The sequence below is a fragment of the Hakea prostrata genome, chromosome 7 (genome assembly GCF_041222555.1).
Source record: "Hakea prostrata isolate BN-2017 chromosome 7, UWA_Hpros_2, whole genome shotgun sequence".
Lineage (NCBI taxonomy): Eukaryota > Viridiplantae > Streptophyta > Magnoliopsida > Proteales > Proteaceae > Hakea > Hakea prostrata.
Window position 1 is genome coordinate 56,134,557 of NC_142606.1, and position 23,346 is coordinate 56,157,902.

The 23,346-nt window shown below is 37.4% G+C and overlaps 1 protein-coding gene across 4 annotated transcripts in view; it reads left to right on the forward strand.

Moving 5' to 3' along the window:
* The first annotated feature begins 576 nt into the window (after positions 1–576).
* Positions 577–23,346, forward strand: part of LOC149011437 (clathrin interactor EPSIN 1-like) — a 47,131-nt gene continuing 24,361 nt past the window's right edge. For 2 of the 4 annotated variants that reach the window (XM_089160650.1, XM_089160651.1), the window contains exons 1-9: positions 577–852; positions 1,043–1,091; positions 1,187–1,238; positions 13,871–13,950; positions 14,073–14,151; positions 14,302–14,385; positions 14,503–14,648; positions 14,760–15,026; positions 18,661–18,809. In XM_089160650.1, coding sequence (XP_089016776.1) covers positions 1,051–1,091; positions 1,187–1,238; positions 13,871–13,950; positions 14,073–14,151; positions 14,302–14,385; positions 14,503–14,648; positions 14,760–15,026; positions 18,661–18,809 — 898 coding nt within the window. In that variant the 5' untranslated portion in view covers positions 577–852; positions 1,043–1,050. The remainder of the gene's footprint in view (positions 853–1,042; positions 1,092–1,186; positions 1,239–13,870; positions 13,951–14,072; positions 14,152–14,301; positions 14,386–14,502; positions 14,649–14,759; positions 15,027–18,660; positions 18,810–23,346) is intronic. The other 2 variants (XM_089160649.1, XM_089160648.1) reach the window with 2 other exon arrangements.

The following is a 23,346-nucleotide window of genomic DNA, read 5'->3' on the forward strand; positions in this document are numbered from 1 at the left end:
GAGAAATAGAAGAGGTAATGGCAGAGCAAGATGTTAGCTTACAATAACTAACTACTTGAGAATGAAATTGGTATTCCTACTAGTGAAGAAATAGAATAAAATGTTGAAAACAAGAAGAAAACAGAGGCGATTCTCAAGCGAGAGTATAACGGAGAAAGAAATTTGGGGATGGAAGAGAGAAACCCCTCACGGGAGGGAATACCTCGAAATGATTGGTAAAGCTAAACCATTACACAGGAAAATAATGAGGAACACTCAATTGTGTAAAACTGCTGACCTCCGATACATCGAGAGGAGTGATTTTTCCGATCTAGTGGCACTAGAAAAACCCTAAGGTAGGGGGGAGAAAATGCAACCCTATTGCAGGGGAACCATTCGTGACCGATGTTTTTGGATTTCAGGAATCCGGGGTCCACTTTCCACCCCTACATATCATCATTAGACATGAGCAGGGCTTCTTATGATAAAAAAAGAAAAAAAAAAGAAAGAATAAAAACGAAATTTTTTTTTAGCACTAGAGCAGCCAGAAAGAGCATGCTCAATACCTGCGCCGAGAACTGAGGGAGGAGTTTCCTCCAATTCTCTTTCAACGGTTAGGATATTTAATGGTCAAATCAGGCGGCAGTAAAAGCGAATTGACAAATATTCCGGTAAATTATACACCGCCGGAATAAAATATGCTTGCGAGGAGTGGCGTTGGACTGTCTCTCTCTAGTCTCAACTGGCGTGAGCACTATCCAGTCACCATTTCTTCTATTGTACAAGATCGAAAAACCGTCACTTCTACGTTTGCATTGGGCAGTTCTCGGATCTGAACTCTGAAGTTGCTGCTTTTCACGAATCCACACATAAGTATAATGTTCTTCTTCCCCTGTGTGCTTGGTTATGTTTTATTTCCGAAATTATTGATGGAATTCAGCATGGAATCCACCTTTAAACTCCCCACCAGAAGGAATTATATACTGGAATCACCAGATCTAAGTAGATCCTTTATTCTGGACTGAGTTTAATTGCATCTTTTCTTTATCGTCTCACCTTGCAGATTCAGAGATGGATTTCATGAAGGTTTTCGATCAAACTGTCCGAGAAATGTGAGCTTTTATATATAAATATGCGGTTCTATTGAATTTGACCTATTCATCTCTGAATATAACATGAAATGTTGGGGGATTCCACTTTTTTGCAGAAAAAGGGAGGTTAATATTAAGGTCCTCAAGGTTCCTGAGATGGAACAGAAGGTAAGCTGCCGAGCTAAAACTCACAAGCTGCTCCATGTTTCTACAGTTTTCGGCATCTCTTTTGCTTATTCAGACATTATATATTGACAATCATCCTGAGCTGTAGCAACGGAATTGTCTTATGGATAGTTTAAGTTGCCCTCTGGGTTTTTCCTTAATTACGGATCCAAACTTGGTTGACAGGACTTCCTCTTTCTCTTTGTTTTCTTTGGTAACTTTGATATTCTGGACACTGATGCATTGCGTAGCTGTTGCGTGATCGGCTTGTCCTTCATTGGATATGTACACTTCTTAGCTGAACAAGACTTCTATCTGATGCGGAGTCATTGGGCTTATTATCTGGTGAACGGAATCGTATAAATAATGTTTTTCATTGCGATTTATTGCAGATGTGTTAATACCATGTTTCCAAGTTTCTCTGCGTGCCATCATCAGTGTCATTACCAATTTTTATTTACATTGTTCCTCATGAGGGTAGAACAGTTTCAATAGTTGAGTACTGCACTTGTTATTTTGGAGGGACCTGATATGCATCTGCACAGCAGCACTAAGAAAAGCGAGGTGGGGTTGCTGAACATTAAAGAGAAATGTGCTGATGTAGATGTTTATGAGTCAACTAATCTAAAAAGATACATTTGAGTCTTTAATTTTAGATGGTAAAGTGAGGTCCCCTGGTGTATGCTTTTGCAGATGATTTTGTGTTGATTGATGAGACCCAAGTGGGGATTAATATCAAATTAGAATCATGGATAGTACCTTTGGAATCAAAAGGCTTTAAACTTAGTAGATCGAAGACAGAATATCTTGTTTGTAACTTTAGTCATGATCAGGCAGATGATGAGGTGGTGATACTTGACGATAAAGAGATTCCTCAAAGTGATTGTTTTAGGTACCTAGGTTCAATCATAAGTAAAAGAGGTGATTTAGAGGATGAACTTTCCCAAAGAATTAAAATAGGGTGGATGAAGTGAAGAGGTGCGTGTGGGGTCTTATGTGATCGGTGTATTCCATTAAAGCTTAAAGGAAAATGTTATAGGACCGTTGTTCGACCAACTATGATGTAGGGTGCAGAGTGTTGGGCTGTTAAAAAGAATCATGTAGATAAACTCAGTGTAGTAGAAATGAGGATGCTAAGATGGATGAGTGGCAAAACTAGGATGGATAAGATAAGAAATGATCATATTATAGTTGGTCTGGGAGTTGCTCCCATAAGTGATAAGCTTCGAGAAAGTCACCCACGTTCAACGGAGACATATAAATGCCCCTGTACGGAGAAGTGATATAATCCATATTGAAGGAACTAAAAGAGCTAGGGATAGACCTAAGATAACCTTAGGAGAAGTGGTGAGAAAGGATATGTATAGCTTAGGCTTTGTATCTAGCATGGCCTCGAATAGAACTGATTGGAGGGCAAGAATCCATGTAGCCGACAACATTTAGTTGGGACAAGGTTTATTGTTGTTGCTGTAAAGTGAATGTTGAATGTCCATGACAGATTTAAATCTCAAAGCAACTTTCTTGTAAGGAGGAACTACTTGTGTTATGAATAAGGCGAAAAGTGAGAATGTAGGAAAACTATCAATATGGGGAAGACAAAATATTTTTGAAGGCAGTACAGACCTTGAAAACTAGTGGTGTGCCGTGGTGCAACAGTTTAGTTGCTCTATTTGCGAGTTGTTGGCTGTGGGTTCAAATTCTGGGAACCAATCTCACTTGTGAAGTAGAGGTTAAGGCTGTACATTCCTAGAACCTGCAGTAGCAGGAACTTTGTGCAATAGGTCACTCTTTTAGTATGGACATTAAAACTGATGCATTTTTCTTGTTCACCCTGATATTTTCCGTATTAATGTAACTAGAATCATTTTCATGGTTAGATAGGAAGTTATAGAATGTTCTGGCTTCCCCTTGGGTTCAAATCATTAGATTGGGACGTCGCTCATGAGAAGCTTATGACAGTGGTCCATGATGATTCCCACAACCTTGTATGCGGGCTCTATCTATTCCTTTTCCAATTCTTCTCTTAATTGGGTTGGTTACAGTATCTATTGTTCCATATTGATTGGGGGACCAAAGATGTCATGATTTAGTATCATCTTCGAAGTCAGCCTTTTCAACAAAGAGTCAGGTTTCTGTGTGGAAGAGCTTTCATGGCAAATTTTTGTGTTTATGGGAGGAGTCTTGCTCTTGGTTATTCCAGGGCATATTTAGCAACGTTCGCTTGGTGATTCATGGAAAGACTGCAACATCACTTATTTGGTGACTGATATGGTAGGTTGAACATCAATCTTCAGTTCTCATACTGGATTGAGTCCTTTGTTCAATGCCTGATGTATCACCAGCAGACCAGGGTTGCTGCCCAAGAGCACATGACATTGCATGTTGCCGCATAGCAACATGGTGCGACAGCAGGGGCATTTTGGTAAACAGTTCTAATCGAGTCCAGCTAGGTCTAGTTTAATTAAGAATTTTATTTGAAGACCAACCATGTTTATGTTTTGTTATTTGAGTAGGTCTATGATAAGTTAAATAGTAGCCCTTCTCTAGTTAGGACTTCTATTAAAACAGAATTTCTTTTAGTGACAGTCCTATTTTAGGAGGACTCTGATTCTACTTTTATTTGATAATTTGAGTTGAGTAATGTTGAGAGAATTAGGAGGTCCAATTATTTAGACGTCCTATTTGAAGTGAAGTCATCTTTAAATGTAATTTCTTTTCAATGTTGCTTTTGAAGTCAAGTCCTACTAGGAGTCTTTCAATAAAGGCTATAAACACAGCCTATTGCTTGTAAAAAATCAGTTTTGATAAAGACAAGAGTTTTTACATGGGACCCCTCCATTTCAATTGAAAACTCGATGCACCCCCCTCAAATTGAAATCTCACAAAGCCCCCCTCCACATTTAACACCGTCAAGTTTCCTTTTGTTTCAAATTTGCTTTTACAATTTTACCCTCACTTTATAAATTTATTTGAAATCCTAAATAATATTTGTTAGAAATTTTTTACATAAGCCCCCTTCATTTCCATTGGAAACATGGTGCACCCCCTCCAAAATAAAAACCTTACGAGGCACTTCACACTTCATACCATTAGTGAAGGTATTCAATAAACTGATTAAAATCAAATTAATTTTTTTATATTACCACATTGGCCATAGAGTGATAAAATGATCATGCAAGACTTTTTTAATTTGAGGAAAATTACAGTCATATAATTTGGGGTAATATGGTGACATAAAAAATATTGTTTAGGATTTAAAATGAAAATAAAAAATGTTATTTATGATTTTATATGAATTTATTAAGTGTGGGTGAAAAAGTAAAATCACATCAGGGTTAAAGGAAACAGACGGTGTGAAGTGTGGAGGGGGGCTTTGTAAGATTTTGATTTTGGGGAGGTGGTAAGTGTTTCCAATTGAAATGGAGGGGGCTCGTATAATTTTTTTTTTGGGATTTTAAATAAATTTATTCAAATGAGGGTAAAATTGTCAAATTAAAGTTAAAACTAACGAAAACCTAATAGTGTCAAATATCGAGGGGGTCTTTGTAAGGTTTCAAATTTGAGGGGGGAGCACTGAGTTTCCAATGGAAATGGAGGGGGCTCATGTAAAAAATTCTAAGGAAAAATATTGTAAAGGAGTTACAATAGAGGGAGAGAGTTAGATTGAATTGCCTAAGGTTTCTAACCGAGGAGAAACCTTGCTTCAGCCTAGAGTGCAGTAGATTTCATGTGAATGTAGCGTAGGACACAATAACACTTACGATAAGTCAATAATAAAACAATATTGCATGTAAGAATTGATGATGGCTTTTTGTGGGTTGGATGACTCGTTTTCTAATGCTTTGTTGTGTTTTATCAGTCCTATAACCAACTTCGTTTTGAGTGTGGAATTCTTTTTCCTTCAAGTAATTTTCCGTACTTGTCTTTGTTCTCTGCGTTAAGGGGTGGGCCCTGGTGCAATGGTCAATAGTCCACAACTGTTCCCTGAGGTCAAGGCCCCGAAACAGCCTCTCAGCGAAAATTGCTGGTGTAGGTTGTGTAGGCAAACTACCCCTTCGGACTCTGCTTGTGCGGAAGCCCTCGGCACCAAGTTCACCCCTTTTTTAGGGAGAGTCTCTTTCATCTACTGATTTTATAAAAGAATTGCTTAATAAGATGTTTTAAAAGGTTTTACACTAATAGAATTTAATTTTGGAAAAAATTACAGAATCCCTATTTTTCTGCTTAACAAATAATTTGACATAAATTACCAAAATTGTCCTTTTAATGGAGATTTTTATATGATTTTTTTTTGAAGTAACTTGGGTAGCAAGTTACTTAGTACGCAAGTCAGAGCTGGAGTTTGAAGATCTTGATTTACTTGTTACGTTTATTTTTTTATTGTAATCCTCATCAATATTACTTTCCTAAATAGTATAGGGCTGTAACTTACATTATGAATAAAACATTATAGGGAAAGGAGAGAACACACACGATTTCTCTCTTCTTCAACCTCTCTTTTCTCTCTCACTCTCTCTCTCTCTCTCGTCTCGTCTCTGGTAGAATTTCTTCTTTGATATCGCATCATGGCATCAAAACAGTAGTTCAATCCAGGGATTCTCACCATCTCTCTCTCTTGAACAATCCTAATTCACACTTGTTCTCTAGGTTGCAGCACCACAATGTTGCTTGCTCTTCCCATGTTTGCTTGATGTTATTAAGGATACCAAAATACCGTTAGGTATTTTTTTTGCACCATTAAATTTTCATTGTTTACCCTAATTATTTCTCTACTCTATGGCCGAAGCTGTGAAAGTTGAATCGTTTCAGATTCAAATCACCACCAACAAACTCAATGGTGTTGGTAATTTCTTACTATGGTCACAATTAGTTCTTGCATTCAACGTGCCAAAGGAAAAGAAAATCATCTGACAAAGGATCCTTCAAAATTGGAGCCATCAAGTGATAATCTGCTGCTAAGTTCGAAACATGGAATAGAGACGACTCTACTATTAAAATCTGGATTTGGAATAGCGTCAAGCCACCGATTGCCAACAAGATCATGTTCCATGCTACTGCAAAAATTATCTGGGGTGATCTAAGGAAACCTACTCTGGTGAGGAAAAAAACCTCTTCTATCTACAATCTCTATGAAAAGTGGTTTAATATTACACTAAGGGATCAATCCCTGCTTGACTACTACAGTGCGTACATAGGGATTCTGGAAGAATTGACTGTTTATCAGCCCTTTACTACAAATGCTGAAAAACTACGAGAACAAAGGGCCAAAATACAATTGGCAAAATTTCTAGCTAGTCTTAACTCTAATTATCAGCCTGTTCACTACCAAATACTAACAGACGAAAAGGCACCATCTCTATCTGAAAGCTTCTTTCAATTACCACGTATGTCCGAAGTAAAAGAAGCTTTAAGGAGAATGAATCTCGGCAAGACACAAGGTCCTGATGAAATCCCAATTGAAGTATGGATGAGCTTAGGAACCCATGGACTAGTATGGTTGACTAAGTTGTTTAATAAGATTATGAGCACGGGGAAAATGCCAGATGAATAGAGGAGAAGCGTCGTGGTTCCAATTTACCAAAATAAAGGAGATATTCAAAGTTGTAATAACTATAGGGGCATTAATCTGATGAGCCATACGATGAAATTATGGGAGAGAATAATTAAAACCCGTTTGAGACACTTAACTACAGTTACGGAGAACCAATTTGGGTTTATGCCGGGAAGATCTACAACGGATGCTATTTACCTAATTAGGAGACTTATGGAAAGGTATAGAGAATGTAGGAAAGACCTTCATATGGTATTTATTGACCTAGAAAAAGCATATGATAGAGTCCCTAGAGCGTTAATTTGGCAAGTACTAGAGAAAAGAAGTGTTGCAAGTAAATATGTAGATATAGTTAAGGATATGTATGATGGTTCGGTGACTAGTGTTAGAACAGTGGGGGGACAAAGTAATGAATTCCCGATAACAATTGAGTTACATCAAGGGTCAATTTTAAGCCCATATCTATTTGCACTAGTAATGGATGAATTAATCAAACACATTCAAGATGAGGTCCCTTGGTGTATGCTTTTTGCGGATGATATTGTGTTGATTGATGAGACCCAAGTGGGGATTAATTCCAAATTAGAATCATGGAGAGTAGCTTTGGAATCAAAAGGCTTTAAACTTAGTAGATCGAAGACAGAATACCTAGTTTGTAACTTTAGTCATGATCGGGCAGATGATGAGGTGGTGATACTTGATGATAAAGAGATTCGTCAGAGTGATTGTTTTAGGTACCTAGGTTCAATCATAAGTAAAAGAGGTGATTTATAGGATGAAGTTTCCCAAAGAATTAAAATAGGGTGGATGAAGTGGAGAGGTGCGTCCGGGGTCTTATGCGATCGACGTATTCCATTAAAGCTTAAAGGAAAATTTTATAGGACCGTTGTTCGACCAGCTATGATGTACGGTGCTGAGTGTTGGGCTGTTAAAAGAATCATATAGATAAACTCAATGTAACAAAAATGAGGATGCTAAGATGGATGAGTGGCAAAACTAGGATGGATAAGATAAGAAACGATCATATTAGAGTTGGTCTGAGAGTTGCTCCCATAAGTGATAAGCTTCGAGAAAGTCGTTTGAGGTGGCACAGCCACGTTCAACGGAGACATATAAATGCCCCTGTACGGAGAAGTAATATAATCCAAATTGAAGGAACTAGAAGAGCTAGGGGTAGACCTAAGATAACCTTAGGAGAAGTGGTGTGAAAGGATATGTATAGCTTAAGCCTTGTATCTAGCATGGCCTTGAACATAACTGATTGGAGGGCAAGAATCCATGTAGCCGACCCCATTTAGTTGGGACAAGGCTTATTGTTGTTGTTGACTCCTGCACGAAATATTGTTGCCCCACCTAAAGAAAACTCAGCCATGGTGGCTGGTTGCAGGTGAGGGTTTCCATCTCGAGGTAGAGGAGCCTTGGTTCAGGATGAGGTAGAGGAAGAAGTTCAGCCTATTCTGAAAAAGCTTCAAGAATATGTACTCACTGCGGTAAACAAACTCATACTGAAGAAACATGTTGGGCAAAGCATGGTAGACTAGATTGGGTAGATAATCTCAATATTCAGTATCGGTCTGAATCTACAAACACTGTTGAAGTACCTTTACACTCTAATTTGGGTAGTTCAGCCACTGAAGATGAGTTATCTCAGATCCTTCAGTGCCTTCAACAACTAGAAACCTCTCTTTAACCCACCTCTACTGCGACATTAACACATTCATGTAACCTTGTTTTTCTTTCTTCTAGTCCTAATTCTTGGTTAATTGATCCTGAAGCCTCCTCTCATATTCTCATATGACAGGAAATTCTACACTCCTTTCAAACTTCAGAAAAATTTCTTCACCCATTATCTTGGCTAATGGAACTACTATACTTGCTATGGGAAGTGGATATGTATCTCCTTATCCCAATTTTACCCTAAAATCTATACTTTATATACATAATTTTCCTGTCAATCTCTTATCTGCTAGTAAACTTTCCCGTGATTTCAATTGCACTGTTATTTTTTATCGAGCTTTCTATGAGTTTTAGGACAACAGGGCTGGGAGAACAATTGGTCCAGGACATGAATGAGATGGCCTTTATTACTTGGAATCATTTGCCTGAACTTCTATTGTTGTTAATTCTGTTATAAAACCAAGTGCATTACAATGGCATAGGAGTTAAGGCCACCTTTCTTTTTCAAAACTTGGAATTGTGGTTCCCTCTTGCAAAAATGTTACATCTCTTGAATGCAAAGCTTGTGAGTTAGGGAAATGCCATAAAACATCCTTTCCTTTGCTTGATTTTATTAGTCTAAAAACTTTTGATTTAGTGTATTTGGACATATGGAGTCCTTGTAAGGTTTTAAACCGATTTAATTATGAGTATTTTTTGACTTTTGTTGATGACCATTCTTGAATGACATGGTTGTACTTATTAAAATCCAGATATGAGTTTATGACAAATTTTCAACAATTTTTTACTGAAATTCAAACACAATTTGGCAAAACAATTTAAGTGTTTTGGTCAAACAGTGCCTTAGAGTATATAAAAATGAGATTTTGGTGTTCTATGCTTCAAAAGGGACCGTCTATCAAACAAGTTGTGCTAATACTCCACAACAAAATGGAGTCACATAAAGTAAAAAATAGACACCTAGAGGTCACACGACCACTTTTGCTGCACATGAACGTTCCTAAAAAGTTTTGGTGTGATGCTGCTTTAACTGCATGTACCTTGATTAATCGCATGCCCTCATCGTTTCTTCAAAATAAAATTTCCTTTCAAGTTGTTTATCTAGATTGTCCCTTGTTTAATCTATCTCTAAGGATTTTTGGGTGTATTTTGTTTTACTCATGTTTTTCATTCATCTGATAAATTCAGTCCTTGAGCCATTAAATGTATATTTCTGAGCTACTCTAAAACCCAAAAAAGGTTATAAATGTTTTGATCCCATTAACTATTGCCAATGTGTTTCTACAGATGTCATTTTTTCCCGAAAATACTGCATATTATGCTTTTCAAACTGATTCTGAAAAATTTGATCCTCCTTTTCTTCTAATACCTATACTTGATGACACACCTGTAGAAACACCTTTGGTTCCCCTACGGACTTATCTAAGAGGGAAGAAAATAACGGATGAACACAGGCAAGAAGATCTCCTGCATGATTCTACGCTAAAAGCAATCCTTGTTGCTAAAAATTCTGAGGACCTACTGATTGCTCTAGGAAACCTAAAAGATTTTGCACTCGGAAAAATACAGCCAATGTCGCCTAGCCATTAATCAACCTTGTGATTACTTCCCATTTACTTTCAGTGTATCAAGTTCTTGATAAATCTCTCAATGATCACCCCATACCTACTTCTATGACCTAGATGAATGCTATGCATTCTTGTAACTCTTGGACAATAGTGGACTACCTCCTGGAAAAGAAATTGTGGGCTGTCGATGGGTGTATATGGTTCAATTCTGTGCTAATGGGACAGTTGACCGCTTAAGAGTGCTTCTTGTGGCCAAAGGATATACCTAGACATGTGACTAGATTATTATGAGACCTTTTCTCCAGTGGCCAGATTAAATTCATTACTGATTCTTCTTTTCCTGGTTGCCAATCTAAATTGGCCCTTGTACCAGTCAGATGTCAAAACTGCATTCCTCTATGGTGATCTTATAGGAGAAGTGTACATGGAGCAACCTCTTGGGTATGTTGCTTGGGGGAATTCTACCAAGTTATGTAAACTTCATCGCTCCATTTACGGTTTAAAATAGTCACCAAGACCATGGTATTATAAGTTTGTTTCCGTGGTTTCAAAAGTTGGTTTTTGGACATGCTAAGCAGATTATTTAGTGATGGTAAAGAAGGAAGGTGATAGAATTTGGTTTTCGTTGTCTATGTAGACGACTTCATTGTATCTGAAAATGATGAGGACGGCATTGATAAAGTCAAAAAATATTTACAACAGCAATTTTAGATTGCTGATTTGGGCCACCTAACCTATTTCCTAGGAATTAAGGTGGTGAGAAGCCAAAAATGAATAAGCTTCTCCCAAAGGAAATATATCCATGATTTATTGGCTGAAACAGACAAACTTGAATGTAAAGCAGTTGAAACCCCAATGGATGGAAACTTTAGCTTTGATGATGACAATGAGGAAGACTATGAAGACCCCCCAGATATTGACAACTTGTAGGGAAGTTGATTTATTTAATGGTCACACGAACAAACATTTCATATGCAATTGGGGTGGTGAGCAGGTATATGGAAACACCTAAGAAGAAGCATTGGGTAGCAGTATGCAGGATCTTGAGTTATTTAAAGGGTGCTCAGGACAAGGGTTGATTTACAAACCTAATGCTAGTGTTGCAGTGTGTGTTTAGATGTTGACTGGGCAGGTTCTGCAGATCATCGAAAATCTACCACGGGCTGTTGTACTTTCCTTGGGGGAAATCTTATTACATGGCGGAGCAAGAAACAAATCACTGTGGCTCTTATCTAGTGTAGAAGCTGAATATAGAGCAATGGCCCATATAATGTCAGAACTACTATAGATTAAGGGACTTATGCAGGAACTTGGGTTTCAAATGGAAAAGCCTATGAAACTATTCTATGACAACCAAGTAACAACTTACTAGCAAGTAATCCCGTCTTTAGGGAGCGTACAAAGCACATTGAGGTGGATCTCCACTTTGTTTGAGATGGGGTATTAAAAGGCACCATTGTTGCTGTGGTTCGATCTCATGATCAATTGGCAGACCTATTTACTAAAATTGTTTATGGGCCCTCTTTCAAGTCTAGATGTGTTAAACTTGGTCTTACTAGTGTATACACTCCGACTTGAGGGGGGTGTCGAAGTAACTTGGGCATCAAGTTACTTAGTGCGCAAGTCAAAGCTGAAGTGTGAAGATATTGATTTGTTTGTTATATTTATTTTTAGTTGTATTCCTCTTTAGTATTTACTTTTCTAAATAGTATAGGGCTGTAACTTACATTATAAATAAAACATTATAGGGGAAGGAGAGAACACACACGATTTCTCTCTTCTTCGTCCTCTCTTTTCTCTCTCTCGTCTTTGGTAGAATTTCTTCTTTGATATCACATCAATTTTGTTATTATTTTTATGTTTTTTAGAACTTTTTTAATTTACTCCTAAAAGTTAGTTACCAATTATTGATAAAATTTTTCTTTTAGTAACTGCTAAAAGTTAGTTATAGTGTTCACTATTAAAAGTCTTTTTTAATAATTCACTCCGAAAAATTCATTGGTATTGCTTATGTTTTTTAATTTTTTTTAAGTCTTATTCTTAAAAAAACTTTGTTAATTATAAAATTTTGGACTTTTTAATATATAATTAACAATCCTTAAGATTATATATGTTCCAATTATGTGAGGTAGGATAAAAATGTTTGAGGATTGGTGTAGGGAGAAGTTGCATTAGTAATGGCGAATAAAATCGACCATTCTAATTTTTATATTTGAATTTAAAAAAATGATACTTTAAAAGGATAAGTTATTATCTAAAAAATTTTGATAGCTTAAGTAATGGTTATTTAATTGTATAAGTGAACGATAAAAAAAATTCAAAATCCCTGAGGCTTGCTATCTAGGTTTTATGAATAAATCTTTTTTTGGGGGGTTGGAATTAGTAACTTTATATTGGAGGGATGGGGACATTACATATACCACATGGAGAGTTGAATCGTGACCTTTTCACTGAGAGTTGCCGGTCGTTACTGATTGAGCAACCCTTCGATGGTAGGTCAAATGAATAAATTATTAAAAAAGAATTTAGTAATTGTTTGGATGATAAGTTAGTTGAAAAAGCTCTAGAACATTTTCTTAATTAATAATTTTTTTAGTATTTACTTAAAGAAACAAAAATTTTGAAAAAGCACAAAAAATAATAGCTAACTTTTCAGATTTAATTTTGAGACTTGAGGATTGGTAACTAACTTTCTAGCTAGTAAATTAGAAAAAGGTTTTTTAAAAACGTGGAAAATAACTAAATTATATATGCAAAAATGGCTTATTAGAGGGTCAATCTGGATGGTTTGGACTAAAATATTTGTTGGGCAGGAACATAGCACCATGGTGGGAGATCTCGCAAGATCTCGCCGAGAAATCTCGGTTTTTTCATAAATCGAGACGAGATCAATGTCGAGATCTGCGAAATAGGATATCTCGCTCGAGATCTCACCATATCTCGTTATATCTCGCTATATCTCGCCATAAATCTGGCCATATCTCGCCTAATTCTCATCATATCTCGCCCTAAATCTCGCCATATCTTGCTGGAACTCCCAATTTTTGCCCAATTTTTTGCAGATTTCAGCCAAAGTTTCACTTGCAACTACTCTTAGCACATCTACAACATCAAAGGAAGCTCAATCATCTTCTACTTGTCTTATGAACTTATGCGTTAATGACTTATATAGAAAGTCTAACGGTTGTATACTTTTATCATTCTATTCTCGAAAGTCAAGATTGTAATACTCATATGAATGTTATCTTGATGACATTTAAGTTATTTGATGTATTTGATATGCTTGATTTTCATTTATATGCCTTAATGGTTTTATATTACATGTTATATAACCTTGCATTCTCTAATCCTACAGCATTAATGGTTTTATATTACATGTTATATAACCTTGCATTCTCTAATCCTACAGCATTTCGGTTTCACACTATGGTAGACTTAGAAATCATACTTAGGGCTGTTTTCTCACAAATCCAAGGCCACTAGTGTGTTCAAAAGGCCTTAAATAGGCTAAATACCAAATTTTAGCCCAATTGGAACCCTAAAACCCACCGAGATGGGCTACCGAGTTGACGCCAAAAAAATGGCATATCTCAACCGAGATCTCGCCGAGATAGTCGAGATCTCGGTTTTTTCATGGTAGTGAGATCTTGCTCCTACCATGCATAGCACTAGAATATGAATCTGGTAATTTTTTCAAAAATAAAATCTGTTAAGAGTAAAAAAATTTTTAAACCATCTTATCAGGTAACTCTTTTTTGAAATCAGTAGATCAAGGAAATTTCCCTTATTTTATCCTTTGTTTTGTGGGTTGACTCAGCCTTTCCCATTACACATCACAGGTTCTGGATGCAACTGATACTGAACCCTGGGGTCCCCATGGAACCACTTTAGCAGAGATCGCACAGGCCACGAAGAAATTGTAACTCTAACTCGAGCATTTCCTTGAGTATCATTCTGTGCTTATTTCATATGCTTATTACTGATGTATTTTTCTGGAATTGATGATTTGTTTGTATGCATGATTGCTGTGCCTCCATCCAGCACTGAATGCCAGATGATTATGAATGTACTCTGGACAAGATTGACCGAGACTGGTAGGAATTGGCGTCATGTGTATAAGGTAGTACTACATTTTTCTATTATGTTGCTTGTTTTTGATCTTCAATGATTAGATTCCACACACTTTAGTAATTTCTATCTGTTTTTCTCTCTACCTTGATCTGGTTACTCTTAAATTGTTTATGTTCATGAAAACTTCTTCCTTTTTCAGTCATTGACTGTTATAGAATACTTGGTGGCACATGGATCTGATCGAGCATTGGATGACATAACAGAACATACTTTTCAAATCTCAGTATGGATCTTCTCTACAACTGAAGTTATTGTTTAATTCTTTTTGTACCCAATTAATTATATGACATTGGTCAGGTCTTTTGAATTTGTTTCTCTAATTTGTTTCATATTTGTAAAGTCACTCTCAGGCTTTGAATATATTGAGCCTAATGGAAAAGATATGGGAATCAATGTCAGAAAGAAAACTGAAAACCTGTTAGCCCTTTTGAATAACAAGGCTAAAATACAAGAAGTTAGAGAAAAAGCTGCTGCAAATCGTGATAAGTGAGCTCATATTTCAAATTTTATAATTTTTTTAATGTAACTTCCTTGTACTCTTTTGTCTGATAAAAAAATTGAACTCGATAAATTAACTAAGTTGTTGTATCTGTTCAGGTATGTTGGACTTTCATCATCTGGGATAACATATAAGCCAGGCTCATCCTCATATGGTGGCTTTGGTAGCAGCAGCATTCAGTATAATGATCGATATGGAGGTACAGGTGGCACAAAAGACAATGACATGTTCAAGGATAGTTACAAAGATGAGGACCCTGTTGAAGAAGAAGACTTTCACAAAGATAGCGATGATAAAGTTCGTAGAGGGGTGGCTAGTGAGGATCATGTGAACAATGTAAAAAAGGGATCTGCACGTTATGGCAGGTTGATACTGTCTTGTTCATTGTTGACAGTCAAAACCTCTTGTTTGCCTGTACTTCTACTCATTTAGTCAAATTGGTGGATTTTACCATTGATTCACTGTATTTCTCTACTCATTTGTTCTTCTATTTTTGATAATTTCATGTCTTATTGCGCTGGACTACCCAATTTTTAATAGGAATAATTGCTTAATCCACTAATTAGGTAGGTTGAAAATTTACTTCCCATTTAGTAGTTTTGATTTTGAGAAGATTTACTTAATCCCCCCTTCACTGATGTTAGTTATCACTTATGGGTTCCAAGGAAAAATAAAACTTTGTAAAATGCCCAAATACTTAATATTCCTCTTTCTATTATGATGCAAATACATAAGCGAAATTGGCTTCTTTAGAAATAAACCAGGGTTGGGTTATATATGTAATGGGCCTTTTGAGTCCATGACCATGAGTTTGCTCTGTAATAGCTCAACTTAGGGGCCCAAATTATGGGTAATTAGGTTGAGTACGAAAATAGTTTACTTAGTTTATTTCAAGTTGTTTTGGTCTAGATCAATTGAACTGGTTCTATGTGTTCCAATTTAGGTTATTGTGTGACTAGCACATGACCAATCAGTATAGCAATTAGGACTTTGTCTTGAGTCTATTTTAATTTCTCAGTCCATATAAAATTTACCTAATGGGTGAGGATTGTTTAGGACTTCTTTGAATAGAAGTCTGCTTTTGAGTCATTTATATGAGAATGCGATGGGGCTTATTAGGGTGTGTTTGGTAACTCTTTTTTGTTCTAAAACACTTTTTTCTCATGTAAAGCATTTTCTTATGTTTCCATGCTGAAAAATATTATTGAATGATAAAATAGTGTTTGGTTAACTTTTTCTCCAAGGTAGAGGCAGAGGTAGAAAATGTAGAGTTGCAGGTGTTTGCTCTTCTCTGTTTAAGTGCCTGCTAGAAATTTGCAGGAAAAGATGCTTTATTTGGAGTCAGTTTTTTTTTCAGTTAAAAGGTAAAACATTTTGAAAATTGGTGAAACAAGGTTTGTGGTGTATCAATCTTGTTTCTGGCACAAAAAAGAAACCACTCGTTTTATTGCTACATGAAAACAGACCGACATACCCACAGGGAAAATTCTGTTTGTTTGTTGGGGGTTCTACCATCACAGAAAAATGTCAGAAAAAAGGAACAGAAACATTACCAAATGGTTCCTTAGTGAACACAAATATGGCGGCTGCCTTTCTTCTCTTTGTATGATACCTTTGCCTAGTGATTAAAAACTAGACTGGTTAGTTCTTCGATTTTTCAAGTCCACTTTGCTGTTTGTGCTTGGTGTTTAAAGTCCAAGTACTGATTCCTTTGTGTCTAAAGCCCAAGTATTAGCTCTTTGGTGTTGCGAGTCCTAGTTGCTGCTGATTCTTTGCTTGAGCTCCTGTTTTGGCTGTAGATTCAGCCTGTGTTTGGAGAGACATTTTCCCCAACAAGATTCTAGTTCAACTTTTGGCCCATTTGAATCTGCATCCATTAAAGGACTGCAAATATAGTTAATTAAATTTGAAATTTATACATTCTCTCCAAATCTTCTAGAAGAACAGAAGCAACTGTTTTCTTGAGAAGATTCTGCTCATCCCAATCCAACTATTAGATCTTCATCCTGTTGGACCATATCATTCCCATACCCTCCTAAAAGAACCATTCTAATCTGGTTGTCATCTGAACAGCCGATTTCCTGAAATTACCCTTTTTACCTTTTGAGTCCTATTATTACTAGGAATTCTCTGTTAGTCCAAATTTAACCACCTGATTTATTTATAACTTTCAGCATATTCTTCTTCATATCAAGTTGTCATAACACTGCCATTAACCCTAACTTTAACCCTCAAGTGGGCCTCACACTCAGTTTTCCTCTACATGAAATTTGCTGGTTCTGTAGAGATCTTGGTTAACTAGATCTAGTTGAGACCTTTCAATCTAAGGATACATCACATTATTGCATTATTTTTAATATATTTTTATTCCATCCTTTCGTTTTTAATAACATTTTGTGGGATCCTCACCACCATTTCCTCACCACCTTCCTCTTCCTTCCTCAGAAGACCGCACTGTCCATCCACTCCAGCTCCACAACTCCATCCCTACATGCTACACCCCCACCCTCTCACCTCTCTTGCAAACCTGCCCCACTATGCTCTCATGTTAGGATGAAATTTTGGTAATCTCAAATCAAATTCCACACTTTGTCTAGAAATATGCAGATGTTTGCGATTTCAATCATTTAAATTTGAATTGATGTTATCATGTTTGGATGGATTCTGGAATTCCAAAGAGATCATAGAATGCATTTCTCTTTATCTCTGAGAATCTGCACAAAACCATAAATTCTGTGATTTGCTAATCACCCTAGCGAATCAACTCCAGGAACCAAGAAGTTCCAGAATTGCTAGTAGAATCCATCACCTTGTGATGTTCAACTACCAAGTTGTGTGTCTGGCTCAAAACCCAAGTCTGAATTCCAGTGAATTCTGACTACAGAATGTGTTTTTAAGAATGGAGACAGAAGATGAGAGCATGGTGGGGTTGTAGGTGAGACTTAAGCGAGAGGTTTTAGGTGAGGGAGGAGTTGCTGGGTTGCAGTGGCTAGTGATGGTGCAACCTTTTGAGTAGAAAGGAGGAGGAAGAGGTTTTAAGTACTGCAAAAGATGAGTAAAAATTAAATAATTCAATAAAAATTGGAGACAGAAGATTAAATATTGGGGTATTTAGGCATGGTTCAAAAGTTCGATCTCAGATCCCCAGTGGCCCATCTCGGTGAGTTTTAAGGGTCTTTAGGGGGTGAAATGGTTTTCACCCCTATTTTAGGCCTTCTAAACACGTTGGTGGTCTCAGATTGATGAAAAATTGAAAATACAAATGTAAGTTTCATTTTGATCCGAAGTTTGAAACTGCTGTGCTGAAGAAGTGAAGACATATACTTATAAAACATAAAGTATACATGATTTACTTAATATATCAAGGTGCAACTCAAACAATGATATATCGTACATCACCGATGTTCATCTTCAACATCAGTGTTAAGTTAGTAGATCAGCTTAGTAATAAGGTACACCATAAGAGTACAAAAGTGAAAATACTAGGGTAGAACATAGATTTTGGAAAAAAATAAATTTGGGATGAAGTCTCACCCTTCTTGAGGTTTTGGTTGAAAACCTCTTCAATCTTTGCCATAAATGTTACAAGAATGTTGTTGATGAAGTCTAGTAGGTGTTCTGGCCAACTCTGGCAGAACCAGGTTTTCCTACAAGGCAGCAGGGAAGCAGGGATCTGTGTAGCAATTCCATTTAGTTGGGACAAGGCTTGTTGTTGTTGTATGTTAAGGCCTGCTGCACATGACACCTTATACACCTCACATAACAGACACAATTCTCTTCCTCTTATGCAGGGTAAATAACTGGTTTGTTTATCAAAGAAATTGCTATTAATAATTAAGTTACTGAATGTTTATCTCACTCCCATGCATAGCTCTGGAAAATGGGTTTCCGGCACTTATAAGATTGCTCAAATCCAATTCTCTGCCTCTATGATCCCTGACTCTGTGATTAGACCCACAACTGCTGATGGCTAATCCCAGACCTGTTGATTTGCTGCAGGAATCGAGATGCTGCATCTTCCAGTATTTCTAGTGCATCATCAAAGTTAAATCATTCTGATGATAGATACAGTGCTGCTAATGATCTTGATGATGATGATTTTGGTGATGATTTTGATCCTCGAGGAACTTCCACCCAGACCAACTCTGGTAAGCATTTGGAAGTTATGTGTAATAATTGTACTTGTCTTGAACCTGTGGAAATGGTATGTTTAACGTGCACCTTCTGTCATTATTTGGTATCTTTTGTGTTCCCATCAGCATGTTTGGTATCAGCTTTGTCATGAACACTTTTAAGGGGCCTCTCTTAAGTTGAGAATTGGAGGTTTATGGATGATTGGACTTGTCACTAATGACAGAGGTCCTCTCTATTTATTACATCCCTAAAAGGACAAAAAGGTAAACCAAGTAAAACAAACAAAACCCTAAAATCAGATGTTGATAATATAGCCACATCAATCTCAACACTTCCCCTCCAATTGGTGCAAATATATTGTACACACCCAACTTGGAAGCCAAAGGATGAAACATGTTACAATTTCAACTTTTGTTAGACACATCAGCTTGCTGATTGACATAACTAACAAAAGGAATACGAATTATCCCTTGTTCAAGCTTCTGTACAATGAAGTGTTTGTTGATTTCAATATTTTTTGTTGGTTCCTGCTGGCATGAGTAATACTAATAGTCATGACCACTTTCTTATCATGGTAGAGGCTCATAAGGTCCTCTGAAGGAACTCCCAGATTATCCAATAATTTCTTATGCCATGCGATGGCACAATATTCAGCTTCTGCACTGGAACATGATACAACAATTTTTTTTAACTTCACCATGTGACTAGGTTACCCTAGGAAGGAACAATGACCAGAAGCAGATGTCCAATTATGGATAGACCCAACTCAGGTGGTACTGTTGTATGCTTCAGGTCTTAAAATCCAATTGTAGAGAAAAGAATACCTTTCCCAATGGCGGCCTTTAAACATTTCAATAGCTGGTGCAAGGCTTCAACATAGGATGTCCTTGGATCATGGAGGAACTAACAATGGACACAAAACAGGCAATATCAGGTCTGCTGTGACGCAGAGATCCAAATGATCAGGTCCAGTCTTCCGTATTGATAGAATCATCCACGGCATTACACCGCTGATGCTTAATCTTAATGGGAGAATTATATGAACACAAAACCCCCTAGCTGAAACACTAAGTGGGGCCCTCAAGATGGATCCAAGAAGCCACCATAAAGCTGGCCAAACCCCTGTGGAGGGGTATTTTGGGCATTTTAACCCTTAATTTACCTCTGAAATTAATTTAGGAATTTTCAGAATTTTGTTGGGTCTGTTTGGATTTGTTTGGACTATTTTATTTGAGTTGAAGTTGTTTTTGAAGGAGTCCCAAGTAGTAGTTGAGTTTCCATCACGACTTATTTCCTCATTAAGAGTCTAGTCCAAGAGAGATCCTTATCTGATAAGGATTTCCAAAGTTGAGTCAGAGTCTTCTTTTAAGCTATAAATAGCTTCTTATGCAGTGTTATTTTTCAAATTTGATGAATAAGGAATTTGATCGATAATTGCCTGAGTTGGTGGCAGGGTTCCTTTGAGGGAGAGCCTGCGGTTGTCTATTGAGAGCTTTCAAGTTGTTTCTAGCAGTCAATAATCAAGTTCAGAAGATCAATTCAGCAAATCCAGCAAGTTCCTTCAACATTCCAGCCTATCTCATCATTCCCCAAGTAGAAGATCCAACCTTGAGTCCCACCACCACTGTGGCCTCTCCAGCCCTCTCTCCTCTTGTTTGAGCCTAGAAAAACCTCCCTTCCCATTGCAATTAACCCCTGCCCCTTCCCCTTTAGTTCCCTTCAAGCCCTAGCCCCTCCCCTAGCTACCGTGACCCTCCCACTTCCCCTCTCTTCCTCACGGTGGCCATATCCCCCTCCTACTAGGAAACCGTATTCCCAGCCCTGTTCAAATCCCTTCTACCCTCCATTAGGATTGCACAAACCTCTGGATACCTTCCCTACTGTTAGTTTCTTCAGTTCAGCCCTTCTTCCTTGATTTTGAAAAATCCTGCACTTCATCTTTTTCAAGAGGTTCTGCAGAATTTTGAAAATTTCAGAAAACCCTAAGTCTTTAACATCCTCAATCCCTCATTCACTCAAACAGTTTCTGACTTACAGAACGATAGCATCCTTAAGTCTGAACTGCAGGACAGCAAACACTTCCCCCTTCCCCAACCCTAACTGAAACGCTAGTTCGCCTTTGAGATCCAAATTTCAATTCTGAAATTCAGAGTATAAAAGATTCAGATCTGAAGTTAAGTTCCAGCAGGCTTTAAACACCCTTAGAATAACACCCTCCCCTTTTTCGTTTGAACTTCCTGGACAAACCCCAAGGCTAGGGAATTGACCAAAATACCCCTAATTTAACATCAGAGAATGTCTAAGATTACATCCAAGCATGTTTGGTTACTTGAGAAGATCCAAGACATACTCCATAAATAGAATTACCCTTGTTCACTTGTGACTTTGGTCCCAAGTAAATACCAGAGGGGATTTATATCTTTTGTTTCAAGCTCCTTTCTTAATAGTTATTTCGAACTGGAGATCTTATCATCACTGTTCATAGTATTTACTATATCATCTACATGCACGATGAGGGTTGTATTCGATTACCTCTCCTTTCCATGACCAAGGTGTAATTAGCTTGAGTATGTCAATACCCAAAATTCTGCATATCTTTCAGGAAGTGACTAAACCATGCACTGGGAGATTGTTTGAGATTGTACAAAGACTTCTGTAGCTTGCAAGCACAGGCAGTAGTAGATGAGAATGAAAAACCAATTCAAATTGTCTATGTAGACTTCTTCTTGAGATCTCCTTTTAAAAATGTCTTCTCTACATTCAATTGTTGATGGTTCCCCAAGATTTGCACCTCATGAGCACAGAGCGCTAGCAAAGTTTGTTGTTTAGAGCACTAGCAAAGTTTGTTGTTGCTACAGGTGCAAAGGTCTTTTAATGGCTGACCCCCTAGATCTCTGTGAAGCCCTTTGCAACCAATTGTGCCTCATATATCTTAACAGTGTCATAGGCCCTTTGCTTGATGGTAAACGTTCATTTGCTTCCAAGTTCCAACTAACTTCTTCCCTTCAGGGCAAGGGACAAGTTTCTGCATTTCTTCTATCATGGCAGCTTTCGATTTTGGCTCTTTGATTGCTTCTTCGTAATCCTGTAGAACAGACATAGAGGACAAGAAGGAAACAAAGTTCTAATAGAGGGTGATAAAGATTCTTAAGAGACAGAAATTGAAATGAGATGTTCTGTACATGAGTGAACTCCTTTTCTAATGGCAATGGGGCCAGTCATCATGCACAAGGTTAGCAAAACCAGGCACTATCAGATGTGCAAGAGGTTAACTAATTTTGAGGGCATGTGTGTTGGGGGCACCACGGTGGAATATGGCTAGTCATCCCTTGTATCCTCCTTCTTGGATCTATTTCGTGTGTAGAGTTATTAGAGTATCACATCCTGAACAAGCTGAACCAATATCTCTCCCCACCGTTGTCAATTGTATTCTGTGCTGGAATTTGGACAGTGTCAATAACTTACAGAGCTAATGGCTGGTCTTCCTCAATTTATCCTGAATAGATAATGTGAAATATGTTTTAGACTTGTGGAAGGCAGCATCCATGTTGACAGAGAGTCGGCAAGGAGGGTGATAGCACTTGTTACCCTTTTGAGAGGCCAAGTGACGTAGGAAAATGCACCGAATAGCATGAGGAGCAGTTTTAGACTGGGAATGAGAAGAATTATGGGCAAAGCAGATCTGCCCAAATATTTGAAGAGGAAGGGAGAAAACAGTGTAAGGGTTGGGAGAAAAGAAAGAGGTATCTTAAAATTTAGTGCACTAGAGGACAATCCCATTGATAAGGTATGCAACAGCAAGAAAAATATCTAATAGGTTTTAGGGGCACTAGTAGTGGACCAATGGTAACATTTCCCTAATAGGTTTTAGGTACACCCAAGGTTCAAAATTTTGATTTTGAGGCCAGTTGGGGTTTGAATTTTAACTGAGATGGACTGAAACCAGAGCATAAAATTTCGCTATAGGCTCGCCTTGGTTTGGAAAAAAACTGAAAGTTTGGTTGAAATTTGAACACTGGGTACACCCAATTTAGTTGGGATACGGCTCATTATTATTGTCGTGGTGTTGTTGTGAATGTCGTGGCGTCAAGAAGATGAAGCTTTTCCCATTCACGAATTCCCCTTTTTTCTGCTGTCGTAATAAAGGGGTTTAGGAAACTATACCATGTGAATCAAGGTACCATGGTTCAAAATCTCCTCTTGAGATCCCACTGAGACAGCACGTTTGTTTAGTGGTTTCAATTTGATATGTGGGCAAATGCTCATTGTTGGCTCCAAGTATTAAGAGAAGTTTGTTTAGTTTTAGTAAACATACTTAAATCTCAGAAAATTGTTAAATAAAAAAGCACATGACTTTGTGCTTTGGATTTGGTTTGGTTGGTAGTAAATGTTGAGGCTACATGCAATTTTGCCTATATAGGGTGCTATTAGACATAATGGGCAAATAAAACAGGTTATACAATAGTGGATGAAGGTCAAATAATATTGAATAGTTGTTTAAAAAATAGTTAAGGACTTCAAAGTGGGCCTTTCTAGCTGGAACAAATCCAG